Source organism: Abramis brama (assembly GCF_963993115.1).
Source record: "Abramis brama genome assembly, chromosome: 16".
Classification (NCBI taxonomy): domain Eukaryota; kingdom Metazoa; phylum Chordata; class Actinopteri; order Cypriniformes; family Leuciscidae; genus Abramis; species Abramis brama.
The window spans coordinates 1,307,080-1,327,904 of record NC_139978.1 but is presented as its reverse complement, the minus strand read 5'-3'; the positions used below and the strand labels follow the sequence as shown (position 1 = coordinate 1,327,904).

The window sequence follows — 20,825 nt, the reverse complement described above, 5'->3', positions numbered from 1 at the left end:
AAGTCTTAAAAATAATTGATAAATACTATAAACAGGGTGTAATTACTAACCAATATGGGCTGCCGTGGGATTTTATGAAATTTAAAGTGAGGAGTTTAGCCATTAAAATGAGTAAAACAATTGCCAAAAATAAACGGGCCAAAATGCAGGCCATCATCAAGAGTTTGAGGTGCCCTGTGTGATAAAACAGATCTAACAGAGGAACAAGTTCAAAATCTCATAAAATTACAAGAGAATTTAAATAAACATTATGAGGAAAAGGCAAAATCTGCTTTCATACGTTCCAGAAGAAAGTGGCTCGAACATGGTGAAAAACACCAGATACTTTTATTCTTTGGAAAAAAGAAATGGTGAAAGATTATCAAGTAATAAATTATGTATAAATAATTCTGTCACAGATGATTTATCTACAATTTCAAAACATACAGCAGAATTTTATAAAACTTTGTATTCTAGCTCTAATATACAGTACTCCTTAAACGTACAGTATGGATTTTTTTTCTCCACTAGGGGTCGCTAACCTCTTTACAATAACAAAGGCGTAGTTTGATGACGCAACATTTGCTAAGAATTATGGATCTTGGCGTCAACGTCAAGCCAACCGATCTAATAATGTTTATGGATGACTGAATACATCGATGTTTTTATCATGACTGTGATATGAAGCAGTTCGGGATTGCTGAGAGACAGCTATCAGCTCCACACTTGACGCGATCCCGCGGATATAAAAGGAATATGGACATTTCATTCTACCGAACTACACGCAGAATTACTACTCACAGGTCAGTTTATTAGACAAATTAAACTTGTGAGGTAACACAGCGCTGTTTCACTTGGTCTAACATTACACTAGCACACTAAACTGCATTTCAATGTGTTGAACTGTAACGTTATATGTTAGTTTGTCTGTATGAGACTAGCAGTAAACTAGATCAACATTAGAATAACATACAGATCATATTCTGACATTTTATCATTGTTGAACTATAAAACATTGATTAGTTTTATGTAAATGTGCTCACCTGTTTAATAAAGTACATGTAGGAGCGGTCGGAGTCTCGGACGTGGAGCTCTCGTTTATATACTGTCTATGGGAGCTCTCGGCATCTCGAAAACACCGCGCTTCGAACCTGTTTCTAGTGTTTATCTTTTATGTTTTTGGATTATGACCTTTGCTTGGACTGGTTGTGAGTACGGATTACCCTTTAATAAAACACTGCTTTTGGATCTCTAATTCCCTGTGTGTGCGTCGTGACAGGAAATGACAATTATTGAGAATTTTTTGATTATCGATCATCAAATCTTTTTCCATTTAATTTCAAATGTTGCAAAAAACTAGTTTGAAAACACTTTTTGTCGAGAAAAAGGGTTTTAAAGCAAATAAATATGGTGTCACATGACAAGCGGTATTTGTTGATCCTGTTAAAGCAGCGTTAAAAAGGTTCATAATATTCATATAATTAAATTGTATATTAAATTATTTTATCACTATTGGTAAGAATAATACATGTTACCTCTCAAACATCATTCTTCCTTATTTTTGTAATTTTGTCTGTTTTTTATAATCTAAAAAAAGTTAAACAGAAAAATAGCCTAATAGCTGCAGCCGTTTCTGAATATTGCTGGATCAAGTATTGATCTAAATAGTCTTTATAATGAAGTACAAAAAAATCATGACACTTGTTAATAAAAATATATTTTTGTATACAATTTAATAATATATAATAACATGTTGTTTGAAATGGATGAGGAAAACAGCGCCTTGAAAATCTCTGCCGCTCGTCAAAACTACAGATGTGCGTCTGTCAAACGAAGGAAGACTGAAGGAGTTTCCAATAAAGGCAGAAAGAAAGGTAAAATAAACATGTTACGTCTGTAAAGTATTGTTTCCATGACTTAAACCCTAATTATCATCCCAAACATTTAATCTTTCACTCTGAGCATTAAATCACATAATCACATATTATTTATTTATTTAAAACACAAGATTATCAGCAAGAACCTTTTACATCCATTTATTCCAATGAACAAATGATAATTTCTCCTCTATAACTGAAATAATTATTCATTTAGTCTCATGTTGAACAAACACTGAGAATGTGCAGAATTTACTGCTTCAGTGATTTGATGTAATACAAGAAAAAAATATAATATATAATCATATATAATTATGATGCAAAAAAGTTAGAAATGAATAAACACACATTGACTGAAATAATCGGGTAAATGTCAATTATCCTGAAAACATGAATGCTGAAACGGTCTCTAATCGGTCTAATTGTGTGAAGTGGAATATAAATGAAAACTTCTTGTTTATTGATCTGAGTGTTGCTGTAGTGCTGGATATCAGTCATGTGATCATCACGGCCCAATCACAGCCACCGTACTGACATTCAGATCAACAGCACTCTTACTCATGCGATATGGATTAAATATTGGAAACATGATGAAAGCAGGAAGATCCAGATCTACAGGAGTGACGTTTACTGACTATTGACCGGTAAGATCCTCAGAGAGGAATAACAAAAGAAGAATGGAAAGAGTGTGTGAGTGAAGGTGGTTGTGAATATGTGTAGATGTGTGTTAGTTACAGGATCAGAGAACAACACTGTTCCTCCGTCATAGTCCAGATTCACTCTCACACGATCAAGCTTCTGTTTAACATGAAAACCAGAACCTAAAGACAGTCTTCCCTTATGATACTCCACACTCCAGACATCAGTGTTGAAGAAAACACCTCCCTTCCTCCGGTTTGATGCTGTAGTTACTCCAAGAGTCCAGCGTTTACTCTCTTTAACCTCCACATCCCAGCAGTGTGTTCCTGAGTTAAAACCCTCTGAACCCAGAACACAGAGACAACAGTTAAATCTCTCTGGATTATCAGGAACAGGTTGTTTGTTCCCGCTGTCTCTCACACTGGTCAGATCATCAGACAGGACGAGACGTGGATTCGCAGTGTTTGGATCCAGAATCACAGGAGCTGATGAGACACAATCAACAGATGCTTTTATTCTGATCTTCATATAATGATCAAGAGTGAACCAAACACAGTTTATTATGAATTATGACACTCGTCCTGTTGATCAAACACATTTTCCTCTGATCACTGTCAGTGCTGTTATTAGTTTCACACTCGCTTTTATCATCAGCGTTTAACGGCATCAACTACAAACATTAAATATGAGATTCAGACATTTGTGTCCATCAAGAGAAACTGATACTTTGGGAAAGTTAAATAACAATAAATCAATGAGATCGTTCCGGGTTACTTGACTGTAACCCTGTTCCCTGAAAAAGCGGAAAGAGATGCTGTGCTGCTTAGCACATTGGGAACGTCTTTAATCGTGACCAGCTGTGAACATTGTGTGTAACACGTCAATAGAATTGACCCGGAGGTAATATAGCCTCAGTTGATGACGTCATCGGCGCACACCCGTCTGTCGTTAGCAATCTGCGACGACAAGGCGCCCCTAGAGTGGGACCCAATGCGAGGAACCGGGGTCTGAGCCACAGAGATAGTGTACAAAGCCCTCGGCGCGTCACTTTTATTTGCCTTTGAGGATTGGCCCTTGGATGAAATCCCCTGGCTATTAGCCACAACTGAAACGGCCTCATGTGCAACAGCCCCAGAGGAATTACCGTGGATGCTGAGGCCATGAAACCTAACATTTTTTGGTACTGACGAACAGTGCGATCTTGGCCTAGCCTGACTTTGCTCATGATTAGCCGAATGGTCTCGATTCGAGCGGGAGACAATTGTGCCCGCATCGTGATCGAATCCCAAACGATCCCGAGATAAGTCGTTCTCTGGGCAGGAGAAAGAACACATTTCTTGGTGTTGAGTCTCAACCCTAGAGAAACTAGATGAGCTAACACGATGTCTCTGTGTTGAAGCACCACCTTTTGCGATTGTGCTAGTATAAGCCAGTCGTATATATAATTCAAAATGTGAATGCCCTGGAGTCTTAATGGAGCCAGTGCTGCATCCATACATTTTGTGTACGTGCGGGGTGACAAGGCTAGGCCGAATGGAAGAACACGAAATCGGTATGCTTCGCCCCCGAAAGCGAACCTCAGGAACTTCCTGTGTTGTGGCAATATTTGTATGTGAAAATATGCGTCCTTCAGATCGATCGTGACGAACCAATTGTGATGTTGAATTTTGCGACACGACCGTCTTGACGGTTAACATCATGAACTTGAGCGCTTTGACTGTACGGTTTAACCCCCTGGGGTCGACAATCGCGCCGGCTTTTTTTCTTATCAGTGCAAAAGAGATTCAAAATACTCTGTTGACTTTGATCTTGCATACAAGTTTCATACATCAATCGATCCTGTTAAGTGTGTATTTTTTGTGTGTACTCACAATAAAAACAACGTGTTGTGCTTTTTGCCAAAAAAAGAAAAATAAACATGATGTGAGTTCTGCTTTCTCTCCGTCAGTGAAGTCAATTCTGAAACACGTCCGAAAATGAACTGTAACTCAGCGAATACAGACACACAGGCATGAAGCTTGAATTCTCTTCCTTTAAATGAAGTAATTTTTATAAAAAACAAATATTCACAGTTTATGTACTATGTATGAAAAGAGAGAGATGTCAGTCGTTCTCATCTTAGCTCATTATGTTTTAATGTGACCCCGCCCACAGAAAGCGCGCTATTCAAACGCAAATAATCTGAGGCGATACATGCAAACCTGTGAAACGCCCACATCAGCTGGATAACACACACCGCGAGTTCACTTTCAGACTCATGTACTTTACGACGCTGTGAGGAATAATACTATCTTAATAATAATCCTGGAAAATTTACCTCAGAAGTGCTGGAAGTTTCATTTCGAGGAGCAACGGATCCAGCTGAGGAATAGGTCAGTTCTACATTTGCTTTGTTCTAATCGCAATAGTGTGTGTCTGTACACGCAAAAATACAGTTTAAATATGAATCGCGTTTCTGTGTGTGAATGAATGAATGCACAGATGCGCGCTGTTGTGTAGCTACTACAGCTGGCAAAAATACTGTTTCAAAATGAATCGCGTTTTTGTGTGTGAATGAATGAACAGCTTTTACCAAACTCTATTGCTATACTGAGATGAGTAAAACTGTAAAATACTGCCACATCAAATAAGCTTATAATGTTGCCAATTTCTGCTCATATGTTAAATATATATATACTATGTTTTGTAAAAAATAAAGTCATCAACTAAGATGTTATTATAGTGTTTGTTCCAATGTAGGCTATATTCAAACTAATTAATCCTTAACTTTGAATTACGTATGATAAAATGTATACTTTAGTTTTTACAAAGAAAGATTACACTGGAAATATTGTTACAATTTTAATTGTTGTTGTATTTGTATAACCTTGAATAAAATAGCACAAAAAAAAAAAAAATATATATATATATATATATATATATATATATATATATATATATATATATATATATATACACAAGGATAGATGTAAACAAAATCTTAAAAGGTCAGTATAAGCCTTCTCTTTAAATAATTTTTATTGTGTTTTATTAGTGACACATTTGGGTAGAGAATATATTCAAAATCTGAAAATACAGTATGAGAACAATTAACTGCACAATTACTAGAAATGTTTACCTTGGATATTATACAATTTGCAAGCACAATTTGTGGAAAAACAACAACAACTGTGTTTCCAACTGTGAACCAATTATATATATATATATATATATATATATATATATATATATATATATTAGTCCTTGCATTCTTTCTTGTGGCTCAGTCACACACCTGAATGAAAGGCTCATTATGTATGCAGCCTCATTATGCGGGTCGTTGTCTTCTCAGGTGTGAATCACGCCCACTCGCATATTGCCTTTCCAAACAAAAAGTGTCTTACAAAATTTAAATCAATGTATTGTTTTATGTGAATGATTAGGCAGGATGATTTTCACATCATTTTGAAGAAAAAACTCTAGGCGACAAAATGCATTATTCAGAAGTCTTATGGACACATATTTAGTATGTGTTTTGTGGCCTTATTTCAGAAATTTTCATTTTTAGTTTTTTCAATAACCATGCATAAACATTATTTTCTCAAAAATACAAACATGTACATACATGTTGCTCATATATTATGGTAGCCCTGTTTGTGCTAAATAGAGTGTAATTACACCTTTTCCATTAATATGTTTATAAGCAACTGAAAAAAGCACAAATGTCAGGGCATGTCAAAACATCTCAAGGACCCCAAAAACACCTTAGGCCCCAGAGGGTTAAGCCTCGAAGATCTAAGATTGGATGCAACCCCCCATCCTTCTTGGGAACCAGGAAGTATCTGCTGTAATAGCTCGACTCCCTCTCTGGAAGAGGAACATGTTCTATGGCCTCTTTGCTCAGAAGAGTTTGTAGCTCTTGCGACAGTACATGCATCAGCTCCGGTCTCATGGAAGTGGATACCACGCCGTTGAAACGCGGAGGACGATGAATAAATTGGATTCTGTATCCTATCTGTACTGTGCTTAATACCCACGCAGAAATGCCTGGCAGAAGTTTCCATGCTGCCAGACTCTCTGAGAGTGGTATCAATTTTAACACTTCCTTTTGAGGGGATGTTAGATGTTCCATGTCCTGGATGACAGCAGGAAGCAACGGAACATCTAACATTTCGCTGGAAACCGCTGCCCCCCAAAGCACCAGAGGTGGAGGGGATGGAGAGGTTTTGTGGGGGTAATGAGGAGGGGCGGTCAGATATAACACACGCCCCGTCCCGTGGGGGGCTACCCCCACCAGACTGGGCGCCAGACCATCAGGACTTCTTCTTTCTGTTGATGATAGTCCTCAGGTCTGGCTTGGGAGAATGCTGAGCTTGACGCTCTGCTTTTTCACCTCCCTAGGTCTTGAAGGACCGGGGATAGGTTGGGTGGCTGATGGCCCCTCCCCTTGAGTGCGGCGAGGAAGGAACTGAACAAACGCCTCCTTATGTTTCTTAACCTCCCTGAACCTGGTGACGACTGTGTTGACCGAGTCGCCAAACAGGCCAGAGGGAGAAACCGGGGAGTCCAGAAGATAGACACGGTCCTTATCCTTTATCCCCGTGAGGTTGAGCCACAGATGCCTCTCCGTGCTAACCAAAGCGGACATAGAATGGCCGATGGCATGGGCCATTTGCTTAGTGGCACGGAGAGACAGGTCCATGGCTCGGCGCAGTTCAGAGAATGCTTCCTCGTCTATTGTAGTACCCGCACTCAGGTCCTTCAAGAGGTCAGCCTGGTACGCCTCTAACACAGCCATTGTGTGCAGCGCAGCACCAGCCTGACCTGCAGCTTGGTAAGCTTTACCCACGAGCGAAGATGTTATTTTACACGGCTTCGAGGGGAGGGTAGGTTTTTTAGGCGAAGATGCAGACCCAGGCGAGAGATAGCTCACGAGCGTCTCTTCAACCTGGGGCATCTCTGCATACCCTCGCGCCTTCGCACCCATGATAGTCGAAGAAGTCGACGTCGAGGGCACAATGACACGAGAGGTATATGGTTTCCTCCATGACTTAGATAGCTCATCATGGAGGTCCTCGAAGAAGGGGAGAGACTGATGTTGAGGTCCCTCCCCCCTGCCACTGGACAAAAACCTATCCTCAAGCTTACTGCATTTGGGGGTCTCTTGTTCGCGAGGCCAGTCAAGCTGCAATCTGGCCACCGCACGAGTAACCGCCTTGAGTAGTTCCTCGACAGATTTATCTTTGCGCGAGGAACGCTCAGAGGTTGGCTGCTCGAAGTCCGTAGACCTAAGAGATTCATTATCGTCCCCTGCATGAGCCGAAGAAGCACCGGGGTGCGCTTCGGGATCACGTGAGGGAACGTGTGGATCTGGTGAACAAGCAAGCGAAAGGGACGGACCCATCTCTTGCTCATCAGCCAAATCCATTCGGGAGCCCCACGATGATAATGCGGGTGCGGACTGAAAGTAGCCAAGACAAGCGCAAAGCATTTTAACTGTGAACAGTTCACAATGCTCGCACTCTCCTGACTCCAATGCAGCGGCCGCATGCTCCTCCCCCAAACACACAAAGCAGTAAGTGTGTGCATCCAGTTCTGACATAAGACGAGAACATGGAGGGACACAACGCTTAGCTTGCTGACTCATTTCTCTTTTTGACTTTTTGAAACTCTTTTAAGATCGTTAAGAAATGAGAAAGAGAGAAAATCTGCACACTGTCAGGTATAAAGCTAAATAACTCCTAACCAAGATCTGTAGCAGAGAGAGAAAATAGATGCTTGCACACCAAACACAGAGTGGTCTGAAGACAAAAGACCTGACGATGCACCTGTGGCTCATCTAATTATAGCCTCGTGTCGCGGGTGCGCGCCGATGACGTCACCGACCGAGGCTATATTACTTCCGGTCGATTCCATCGACGTGTTTACACACTATATTCACAGCAGGTCACGATTAAAGATGTTAAGTTCGTTAAGCAATGCGTTAAGCAGCACAGCATCGATTGTAGCTTTTCAAAGGGAACTATCTATCTATCTATCTATCTATCTATCTATCTATATCAATCTATCTATCTGTCTATCTATCTATCCATCTATTTGTCTGTCTATCTGTCTAGCTATATATCTCTATCTATCTATCTATCTATCTATCTATCTATCTGTCTGTCTGTCTGTCTATCTTTATCTATTTGTCTGTCTATCTGTCTAGCTATATATCTCTATCTATCTATCTGTCTATCTTTATGTATTTGTCTGTCTACCTGTCTAGCTATATATCTCTATCTATCTATCTGTCTATCTTTATCTATCTATCTATCTGTATATCTATCAGTCTATCTTTATCTATCTATCTATCTATCTATCTATATCTGTATATCTCTATCTATCTATCTAGCTATCTATTTATCTATATCTGTCTATCTATCTATCTCTCTATATGTCTGTCTGTCTGTCTGTCTGTCTGTCTGTCTGTCTGTCTGTCTATCTATCTATCTATCTATCTATCTATCTATCTATCTATCTATCTATCTATCTATCTATCTGTCTGTCTGTCTGTCTGTCTGTCTGTCTGTCTGTCTGTCTATCTGTCTGTCTATCTATCTATCTATCTATCTATCTATATCAGTTTATCTATCTATCTATCTATCTATCTATCTATCTATCTATCTATTTGTCTGTCTGTCTGTCTGTCTATTTATATATCTCTATCTATCTATCTATCTGTCTGTCTATCTATATGTCTATCTTTATCTATCTATCTGTCTGTCTATCTATATGTCTATCTTTATCTATCTATCTATCTATCTATCTATCTATCTATCTATCTATCTGTCTGTCTATCTATATATCTCTAACTATCTGTCTCTTTATCGATCTATCTATCTATCTATCTATCAGTCTATCTATCTATCTATCTATCTATCTATCTATCTGTCTGTCTGTCTGTCTGTCTATCTATATATCTCTAACTATCTGTCTCTTTATCGATCTATCTATCTATCTATCTATCTATCTATATAATCTGTATATGTATCTATCGATCTATCTATCTATCTATATCTGTATATCTCTATCTATCTATCTATCTATCTATCTATGTCTGTATATCTATCTATCTATCTATCTATCTATCTATGTCTGTATATCTCTATTTATCTATATCTGTCTATCTATCTCTCTATATGTCTGTCTGTCTATCTATCTATCTATCTATATCTGTATATCTATCTATCTATCTATCTATCTGTCTATCTTTATCGATCTATCTATCTATCTATCTATCTATCTATCTATCTATCTATCTATCTATCAGTCTATCTTTATCTATCTATCTATCTAATCTCTATATCTATCTATCTATCTATCTATCTATATCTGTATATCTCTATCTATCTATCTATCTATTTATCTATATCTGTCTATCTATCTATCTCTCTATATGTCTGTCTGTCTGTCTGTCTGTCTGTCTGTCTGTCTGTCTATCTATCTATCTATCTGTCTGTCTGTCTGTCTGTCTGTCTGTCTGTCTATCTATCTATCTATCTATCTATATCAGTTTATCTATCTATCTATCTATCTATCTATCTATTTGTCTGTCTGTCTGTCTGTCTGTCTATTTATATATCTCTATCTATCTATCTGTCTGTCTATCTATATGTCTATCTTTATCTATCTATCTATCTATCTATCTATCTATCAGTCTATCTTTATCTATCTATCTATCTATCTATCTATCTGTCTGTCTGTCTGTCTGTCTATATATCTCTAACTATCTGTCTCTTTATCGATCTATCTATCTATCTATCTATCTATCTATCTATCTATCTATCTATATAATCTGTATATGTATCTATCTATCTATCTATCTATCTATATCTGTATATCTCTATCTATCTATCTATCTATCTATGTCTGTATATCTATCTATCTATCTATCTATCTATGTCTATATATCTCTATCTATCTATTTATCTATATCTGTCTATCTATCTCTCTATATGTCTGTCTGTCTATCTATCTATCTATCTATCTATCTATATCTGTATATCTATCTATCTATCTATCTGTCTATCTTTATCGATCTATCTATCTATCTATCTATCTATCTATCTATCAGTCTATCTTTATCTATCTATCTATCTAATCTCTATATCTATCTATCTATCTATCTATCTATCTATCTATCTATCTATCTATCTATCTATATCTGTATATCTCTATCTATCTATCTATCTATTTATCTATATCTGTCTATCTATCTATCTCTCTATATGTCTGTCTGTCTATCTATCTATCTATCTATCTATATATGTGTAGCGGGTAGGACGTAGGCAGTGGGAATTGCGCCTTGATTGAATCAGGTGGTGGTCATTTGGCGCTGCACCTTTAAATCCAGCAAGCTGGCGGTCTCTCTCATTAGTGTTTTGCTACAGACTCTTGGTTTCTTGGACTCTTGGTTGGTTGTAGGAGTTGATCTTGATCTGGTGTTCGTGCGGTTATTCAGTGCCGTGGTTACATCCAGCTTCCTGTCTTCACGAGCCCTCACTGGCTACGAATTGTGTCTGCGCGTTTCAACGAAAATGTAAGTTCTCTGCTTTTACTCTTGAGCAGCGTTCAGCTTTTTTTCTTTAGGCACTGGCCGTAATGAACTCTCATTGATTCGTGTTCTGTCTATATTAGATACTGGTGTAGAGTGTGACCACTACAAGTTTGCTGAGTGCTGTTTGTTGTGCTGAGAATGTAAGTTCACTGGCTTCCTTTCTCCCTCACGTGTGTGCATTTTCGTCACGGAACGCTTGTTCATATGTATGTAGTCATGTTGACTCGCCATGTCTGTATTATAGTTTGGCCTGGGAATGTACGAGTAAAAACCAGACGGAATAAAGCGATCGCTACAGTACTACAACTAAACAAGCTCTTGGCTCGACGCTGCAGTCTGCGTTCATACAGGTTGGTAAAGTAGGCTACTTTAGCACCTTGCCCTGTTTCGACTGCTTATATTCAATTGAAGACCTTTTATGGTTTAACCCTCTGGGGACCAAGGCGTTTTTGGGGCCCTTGGGATGTTTTGACATGCCCTGACATTTGTGCTTTTTTCAGTTATTTATAAACATGTTAATGGCAAAGGTGTAAATTCACTCTATATAGCACAAACGGGGCTACCATAATATGTAAGTAACATGTATGTACATGTTTGTACTTTTAAGAGAATAATGTTTATGCGTGGTTATTGAAAAAAATAAAAATGAAAGTTGCTGAAATAAGACCACAAAACACATACTAAATATGTGTCCACAAGACTTTTGACTAATGGATGTTGTCGCTTCGAGTTCTGGCTTCAAAATGATGTGAAAATCATCCTGCCTAATCGTTCACATAAAACAATACATTGATTTAAACATTGTAAGACAGTTTTTTTGTCAGAAGAGGTTTATGCATGGGAGTGGTAATGGCCTATCAATATTAATGAGATTCAGACCAGGGGTGTGACATAGACACCCCCCCCCCCCCCCCCCAGTGGCTAATGGGCCATCAAGTGAGGCAGCCTGAAGAAAGAATGAGAGGACATTCAAAGGTTTTGTTTTTCAATCTGTTTTATTGTAATTCCTCTGTGTGGAGGAACTAAATGTTCTAAATTCTAAATGTTGCTCTAAGCAAATTAAATGTGAGCAAAATAAAAAAATAATCAGTCGGCTATAAACAAAGCAATTTAAACTCAGCTGTGGTCCAAGTTCCCGGGCAGGCAGGAATCTCAGAGTCTGTGGAACCATATCAATGTCAGTCTCTGTTTTCCATGACAGAGTGGACTCCTTGTTGCTCGTCTGAATGTTTGTCTTGGCCCTCTTTGCCACATTCCTATAAAAATAATAATATCAATAAAGGTTAATAAAGGTTGATCAAAGTACTATCAGCATGTCAGGGCTATCAGGGCAATCAGCATGTTGATAAAACAAAAAAAATATCTCTTTTATATTAAAGCTCTTTTATATTAACATTACCAATCAATAATTGTAATATTGTGCATGCATAACACATTTTTTGCAAAGCCACAGTAGTAGGTAAAAAATAGTAGATAAATATGTACTTACTCTTTTTGATTTCCGTTGCTGCGTGTCCTGCGAGTTGCAGTGGAAGGCGAGAGTGAACAAGCTACATTCCTTTTAAAAAAAGTTAAAAACTATTATTATCATATATTTTACAGAGTACTATTCCAGCACATGCATAAGTGATGGACATTTAGCAATGCTGATAAAGCAACACAATATAAGCTCTTTTATATTAACATTACCAGTCAATAATTGTTATATAGTGCATGCATAACACATTTTTTGCAAAGCCACACAGGCACATATACATTTGTATCATCACTAAGTATATAAACAAAATGTAACTAACATCTGTAAAATAGTAGGTAAATATATACTTACTCTTTTTGATTTTTGTTGCTGCGTGTCCTCGTTGCAGTGGAAGGCGAGAGTGAACAAGCTACATTCCTTTTAAAAAAAGTTAAAAACTATTATTATCATATATTTTACAGAGTACTATTCCAGCACATGCACAACTGATGGACATTTAGCAATGCTGATAACACAAAACATATGTAACATCATCAACCAATCTCCAAAAATAAATAATAAAGTCATATAGGCGCATATTGTATTAACACTAAGTATAAACAAAATTGAACTAACATCTGTAAAATAGTGGGTAAATATGTACTTACTCTTTCTGATTTCTGACTGTGTTGCTAAGCGCACTCCGAGTTGCAGGCAGAGGTAGTGATGAAGCTACATTCCTTTTTAAAAAGTTGAAGAATATTATTACATAAATATAACTATAGTAGCATTAGTCTATAATGAATAACTGATGTACATAATTTTAGACGCATGCAATAAGCCTATATGCGTGTCAATGGGCAATTACCGGAAAGGCACACCGCAAACATTTGCGCACTTCATTAACTGGGTATATTTACACATTTCAGCACATTTACACGCATTTACAACTGATATTTGCGAGCATGCATCGTTAATGATAATGAGGCAGCATTTAAACTAGTCAAAATATAATCTAAACACCTAGGCCTATTTTCTAAAATAATTTCTAAATTCTAGCTTTCAAAGGCCTACATAATGATCTAAACATATCATTTACACATACAAATACAAATTTCCTAACCAAGGGGTTTACAGTGTGTAGCATATGCACTAAATTTTTTTTTAAATGGTACGAGATATTAAATTCATGGTATAGATATGAATTTAATAGATCGTGTTGCCATTAACCATTAATTAGATCGTGTTGAATAGGCTATAGGTAGATATCAAATGTCAATACTCTGGATGGCAAGTGGAAAATAGACCCAGTATAATATGTAAGCTTCATGTTTATATTGAATAGCTTGTCAACTAATGCAAGTAAGACTAAATACTTACTCATCCGAAATTCTATCCACGGCTGGATCAAGTCGCTCTTCAAAATACAAACGGTCGTCATCAGAGTAGTCGCGCTCTTCTTCTGATGAAAATGTGGACTCTTCGTCGCTAGTATCCAGGATGAGCTGAAGGGCTTCTGCACCGGTGTATCGTGCCATCTTCCCAACGCGCAGGTGATTGAATGATGAAACTTGAAGCGTTAAATGCATTTGCTTGGGGGCGTTTACCGGTTTTGCATAGATGGCTTAACACATTATCTTGTGAATAGCGCGCTCCATGAGTAAGCGTGAACGAATTAAAGTGAATGAGCTCGTAATGAGCTCGACTAGAATCACTCTCTTTTCATACAGATTACAGAAGCTGAGAATATTTGTTTTTTATATAAATTACTTCATTTAAAAGATGAGATCTCAAGCTTTATGCCCGTGGGTATGTTTGCCTGTTTGACAGAATTTTCGCGGAGTTACAGATCATTTTCGAACGCGTTTCAAATTGGAGAAAAAGTGCAGAACTCGCATCATGTTAATTTTTCTTTATTTGGCAAAAAGCAAAACACTTTATTTTTATTGTGAGTACACAGAAAAAAAATAGAAACTGAACAGGATCGATTGATGTATAACACGAAAATGAAAGTTCAAAATTAACAGAGCATTATGAACTTAATTTACATTGCTAAAAAAAAAAACGAGCAAAACGCGCGGGCGCGTTTTTGGTCCCCAGAGGGTTAAGTAACTTTCAGCCCATTGATGCACAGGCTACAAATTAGGCATAGCTTTGATTTGACCTGTATAATTACTGGTATGATGTTGTAACTGTTTTTTTGCAGGAGGACCGTCATATGTATATTTTTAGTATTCAGTTGTGTGTGAGCGTGTGTGTGTGTGGGAGGGAGGCCCACTGTGTTGCCCACTTGTGTGTGTTGTTGTATGTTTCATGTTTGTGTATGTAATGTTTGTATCTTAGGCCATTGGGTTGGTGCAATATCCTGGGGGGTAACAACTCTGTTTTGTGTTCACTGGTTTGCTGAGTGTAAATTACTTTTTTTGTTTTGTTTTTTTTGTGCATGTGATTTGTGATGTGCCCTATTTATTCTGTGTGTGCTATTTATTCAAACACCTTGATTTTGCACTTTGTTGTCCCCGTCCCTGAATTTGTTGCCCAGAGGCCTAAGGTCTGTTTTTCATGTGTGTGTCCAACTTGAGAAAAATAAAATAAACGGTTTATATTTTTATAATACTCCAGTCCCTCTCTCTCCTTTTATTTCCCTTCATTGGGATAGCCTGCTTGTAAACATCTAAAATTTAGATTGTTGGTTATCCACTTGTGATTGGTTTAAACAGGCCCCCTAGGGGTCACATTTGGCGTAGTCGGGGCAGGGTTGATTGGGACTGGTGTAATTTGTTATTGTTTTTGTTGTTTTGTGTGTATGTGTGTGTATTGAGTGCAGGTAGAGTACAGGAAAAGCAGTGGTTGAGGACTGGGCCTGGACAGCGGTTCTGCAAGTGACAAGTGGTTTGTATTTATATAAAAAAAAAAAAAAAAAAAAGGAAAGGAAACGTAACTTTTCTTTTTTTTTTTTTTTCTTTCTGGCTTTGTTCGGTTTGAAAATGTCTCAGGAGCTGGAGAAACGGGTCGGGCAGCTAATGGAGCAGATTAAACAGTTGCAGGCTGGCAATGAAAGGCTACGTCAGGGAAATGTAGCATCCCCTAGGGGTCACATTCTAGCTGAACGCTGCTCACGAGTAAAAGTAGAGAACTTACATTTTCGTTGAAACGCGCAGACACAATTCATAGCCAGTGAGGGCTCGTGAAGACAGGAAGCTGGATGTAACCATGGCACTGAATAACCGCACGAACAACAGATCAAGATCAACTCGTACAACCAACCAAGAGTCCAAGAAACCAAGAGTCTGTAGCAAAACACTAATGAGAGAGACCGCCAGCTTGCTGGATTTAAAGGTGCAGTGCCAAATGACCACCACCTGATTCAATCAAGGCGCAATTCCCACTGCCTACGTCCTACCCGCTACATCTGTATATACATCTATCTATCTATCTATCTATCTGTCTGTCTGTCTGTCTATCTATCTATATATTTATCTTTATCTATCTATATATCTATCTATCTATATCCATCTATCTATCTATATATCTATCTATATGTCCATCTATCTATCTATCTATCTATCTATCTATCTCTGTCATGAAGAACCTCTAACTCTTCACCCATCCATCATTTCCAACTCAGATCTCCTGCAGTCAGACTCACTGTTTTGGACGATGTCCTGCATCTTCTTCCAGACTCTGAACGGCAGGTTGCCCAAGTATCGTGGCACATGAATCAAAGCTCCAGAAGCCATCTGTGGATCCGGCTGTGAGCTCTGGACTCTGGAAGAACATTCAGGAGTCAGAACTGCAGTGGCTTTGGATCAGAACCAGAGAGACCAGAGACAGGAGCAGATCACTCACCTTCCCATTGAGACTGGAAACTCCTGCAGAACAAACACACCATTTATCATCAAGAACTCAATCAATCATCAATCAATCAACCAATGATCTGAAATCAGACCTTCAGAAAGCAGACGTCATTGGCTTTCATCATCTCCTCCATGTCTTTGATTGTGTGTGAAAGAGCTGAGATGTGTGTGTTCATCTCCTCCAGCTTCTCCTCCATCCTCTGCTTCTTCTGCTCCTCTTCCTCCCTCAGTGCAGTGACTGTAGCTTCTTCTTCATCTCTGAGAAACTGATGAAGCTTCTCAAACTGCTGTTTAATCTGACGCTCTGTGTGCTCAGCTTGAGACTGAAATCAAAGCACATTCACTCCAATCATCTCAATCGACACACATTAATATCCAAGATAAACTCAGATACCCGACATAAAACGGATCCAGAAGCAGATTGCTGCTAGTCATTTACAGAAATAATAAACTGGAATCCATTATATCAGATCATAACTGTATATAGTGATTCAACAGCTGTAATGAAAATGACTCTCGTTTCTGTTTCCTCACCTTGATGTGTTGAACTGTTTTCTCAAACTCTGCTTTCATTTTTTCATTGTGTTTAAGTTTCTGTTTTAAGGACTTCAGTGCTGTATTGAGCTCCTCCTAGAATTGAACAAACATACATTAAAATACAAATGAAAAACTACCATAAAACAAAGGCAACCTGAGTAAACACAAAGTACAGTTTGTAAATTACAATGTTATTTATTGAAACAAAAAAGTTATCCAATACCAACTGGGCCGGCGTGAAAATGTATTTGCCCCCGTAGTTACTAATCCCTCAAATCTATAAAACTGCATTTAGAATGTAGTTCAGCTGGACTAAACACATCCAGTCCTGATCACTGCAGCCCTGTTCAATCCAATCAACACTGAATACTAAAGCCTGATTGGTTCACGTCTGTGCACCTCTACAGACAAATGGCTTTTCAGCCCACTAAAACGGACGGGGCCGACTGCCTATTTAAGTCGCGATTCATCAGAATTGTTCTCCTTCATACGTGAAGATCATCTCTTCGCTGTCTACAAAGAGAAGAAGATAGGAGCCTTTCTGCTCACCGTTGAAACAAGCCTCAACTAGCGGATTAACGGCTCTTCGACAGCTAAAGCTGTCTCGCCGCTTATCCTCTGGGCTATCCGGCAACTCTTCAAGAGACAATGTCACTATTAAAAGAGTAAATTTGAGTAACATTTGTTGCAAAATGCCGTGCCACGAGTGTTGCTCCTGCAGGGCTCCCTGCTTCCCTCATCTGGAGCGAGTGCCATGGTTTAATTTGGCGGCTCTGAGGAGGACTTTGATGACACTATGACTCTGAAGCGGAGGACTGAGCGAACTCTGTTATAAGTCAAGGCGCGCTCCCTACTCATCACGCGTCCGCTATTCCTCTTCGTCTTCCCTCAACTCTTTTGACAGTGTGGAGGTGTGGTAAGCTTCCCCCATTGGGAGAGACCATCCGCGCATCTCTGTTTAAAGCTGCCCTTCCCTCTAAGCCGTGCAGAACTAGATACTTCAAGTCTACCAGGCCAACCTTCTCTGCACCATGGATAAAGCGATTGGTCGTGCCATGGCCAGTTTGGTGGATCACCTTTGGCTGAACCTGACGGAGATCAAGACAAGACAGCCCTCCTTGACTCCCTGTCTCTCTCTCGAGCCTGTTCGGTTCTGCAGTGGACGGCTTCGCTGAGCGTTTTACAGGCCCAGAAGTCATCATAGATGATGCACCACTTCAAATAAAAAACAAACACCTTTTGCAAAGAGCATTCCTCCTCTTCATTATCCAATTGCAAGTATCAGCCCCCCACCACAGCTGCGACTCTTCAACCCCTCGCCGCCCAGAGCCAGGCTTGGGAAGCTTTTACCGGCATGTCAGATTGGGTTTTAGAAGTAATCAAACGGAGTTACTCGCTTCAGTTCTCTCGCAGGCTCCCCTGCTTCAGGAGTGTGACTAACACTTCAGTCTCGGACATCGACGCTCACGTCCTCCGAGCTGAAGCACAAGCTCTGCTAGCGAAGGGCGACTCAGGCTTTTACAGCCGCTTCATCCTCATTCCAAAGAAGGATGGCGGCCTCAGGCTCATCCTCGATTTTAGATGTCTGAACCGCGCTCTGGTAAGACGGCCGTTTAGAATGCTAATGCTAACTTTGAAACAAATCCTCTCACAGATCTGATTGTTTTATATCAGTGGATCTGCAGGACGCATACTTTCATATCCAGATAGCCTCTCATCACAGTTCTTGAGATTCACGTTCGAAGGGGTGGCTTACCAAAATAATACAGTCCTACCATTCTGACTATCTCTTACTCCGCGGACTTTTATGATACTCGTGGATGCGGCCCTCTCCCCCTGAGACAGATGGGAGTTCACCTCCTGAATTACCTCAATGATTGACTGCTTTTAGCCCAATCGAAGGAGGAACTCTGCGCAATAACCAGATCGTTTAGTAACTGGAACGATCAGTGTTTGTGACTCGTTATGATTCTTTACATGTGAATCAAGAAACATTTGTCTTACCTTATATGATGAAACCACTTCAGTGATGGGTCTGAATTTATGATTGTCATGTTGTTTTGAATCTCTGCACACTAAACACACAGGCTGTTTGTCCTCCAGACAGAAGAGTTTGAGTTTCTCACTGTGTAAACTGCAGATCTCCTCAGACCCTGATGAACGCCTCTCATTTCTCTCCTTCAGGAACGACTCACACAAGTTTTTTAACGCAAGATTAACTGGAGGTTCAGATCTTGAGGTTCTCCTGCAGACAGGACACTCCTGAGATTCCTTGGTTCTCCAGAACTGTTGAAGACACTCTTTACAGAAACTGTGACTACATGATAAAAGAACAGGAGCCTTGAAGATTTCACAGCACACGGGACAAATATAATCATCTTCAGCTGCTGAAGCCATTTTCACTGTTTGAGCTCCAGCAATCTAAACTTTACTTTCACTTTCTGAATGACGGTTTCAAAAATAAATCACCATGAGAACCACAAAAATCAGAAACAAACTTGTTGTTCCCTTTCCCTTCGTACTCCACTGATCGCTCATTCTTTATTGCTTTTGTCGAGACAAAGTCCGCATGGCAGAAAAGAGAAATAACAAGTCAGTCTCTTCCTGGTTAGTGTTGTAAGAGGGTGGAGCTTCTGATCAAGTTGGTGTGTTGAAACAGTTCAAAGAACAACATCAGGATTTCTTTAGGTAAAATTAACAAAATCTAAGCCTATTCAAAATGAACTTGCATTGAAATGTTAAGATATAATGCTAATTACTTGGATTAAGCACAAAAGAACCATAAAAATACTCGAATATTAAAAATAAAAGATCTCAAAACCCTTATACGTGTTTTATTTATTGCTCTTCTTTATTCGTCACAGAGTTTCTCCAGGGTCTGTCATGCTCCCTCTCTTTTATAATGATTTCTTCTCATGCTGAAGTTTCAGTGATAAACACTCCTCTGTTTATCTGCTGATTGTCAGTGTTTGGAGAAACAAACAGATCAACAGATTAAAAGTCCTGAATAAACAGGAGAAACGGAGATGAGACAAAAGTTTGTCTCTCATGGATCACTCGTCAGCACCTTTATTAACACTTATTTAGTATTTCTTGTTAATTATGAAAAATATACTCACTTTATTAGCATAAAGAGATTTCTAAAGATAATACCAGAATACACTTCATACACGCTATACATAGATGAAGAAGGGCAGAGACTAAGCCAGAACTCAGGGTATGTAAGCATGGATGAAACAAAGGAAATGAATTAGATAATTGTGTAACGGGGTATTTAGCCCGTCGTGTAGGGGAAATGGATTATTGCTGCCCTGGAAGTTTGGACAACGAAAGGATCTTGGACCCCGCTCCCCAAACTTTTTAGTCTCGTTACACACTAATGTATGTATGAGGTTTCTAACCTTATTGTGATAGAACACTAAAGATTGACAAGGGTAGGCTTCAGGTATGGTAATATAACACGGTGGCTTCCTGAAGTGAAATTGCATATGTGAGAACACAGTGTGATATGCTCCTCCCTCCCCAGATCTAATAAGGTAAGTGAGACTTCCCCACTCCCTAGCAGCTATCAACAAAAAGATACACTGTAAATTTGTTAAGTGCAAAAAGCAATTAAACAGAATTTATTCTTTTAGATTTCTTTTTCTTATGATTAGTTATTTCTTCTGTCTAAATAAAGGATCAAATAAAATACTATAATAAAATTGACAGTCTTTGTGTTGTCTTTTGAATTCACACCAACACTTTCAACACAGAAGTTGTAAAACCCTTGCACTTGTGGTATAACAAATCCCTTATGGAACTTCAAAATTAGATAATTTGCAATATGTCAATTTGTAAACCCACAAATCCTCACCTTTTCAAATGATCACCTTCAAACAATCACATTTGAAAACAACAAA

The 20,825-nt window shown here is 38.8% G+C and overlaps 1 protein-coding gene and 1 long non-coding RNA gene across 2 annotated transcripts; both read right to left on the bottom strand.

Annotated features, from left to right (window-relative positions):
• Positions 1-1,943: 1,943 nt before the first annotated feature.
• On the bottom strand, positions 1,944-19,527 carry LOC311066071 (zinc-binding protein A33-like). Its single transcript, XM_084087046.1, has 6 exons — positions 18,928-19,527; positions 16,921-17,016; positions 16,479-16,709; positions 16,379-16,401; positions 16,179-16,297; positions 1,944-2,980 (listed from the first exon to the last, which is right to left on the bottom strand). Exons 1-6 carry the CDS (start codon positions 19,318-19,320, stop codon positions 2,484-2,486), a joined length of 1,359 nt encoding a protein of 452 aa, XP_083943172.1. The 5' UTR covers positions 19,321-19,527; the 3' UTR covers positions 1,944-2,483.
• Positions 12,007-14,302, bottom strand: LOC311066077. Its single transcript, XR_014603019.1, has 4 exons — positions 13,198-14,302; positions 12,902-12,967; positions 12,563-12,631; positions 12,007-12,329 (listed from the first exon to the last, which is right to left on the bottom strand). It is a non-coding gene; the product is annotated as an uncharacterized lncRNA (long non-coding RNA).
• Positions 19,528-20,825: the final 1,298 nt, after the last annotated feature.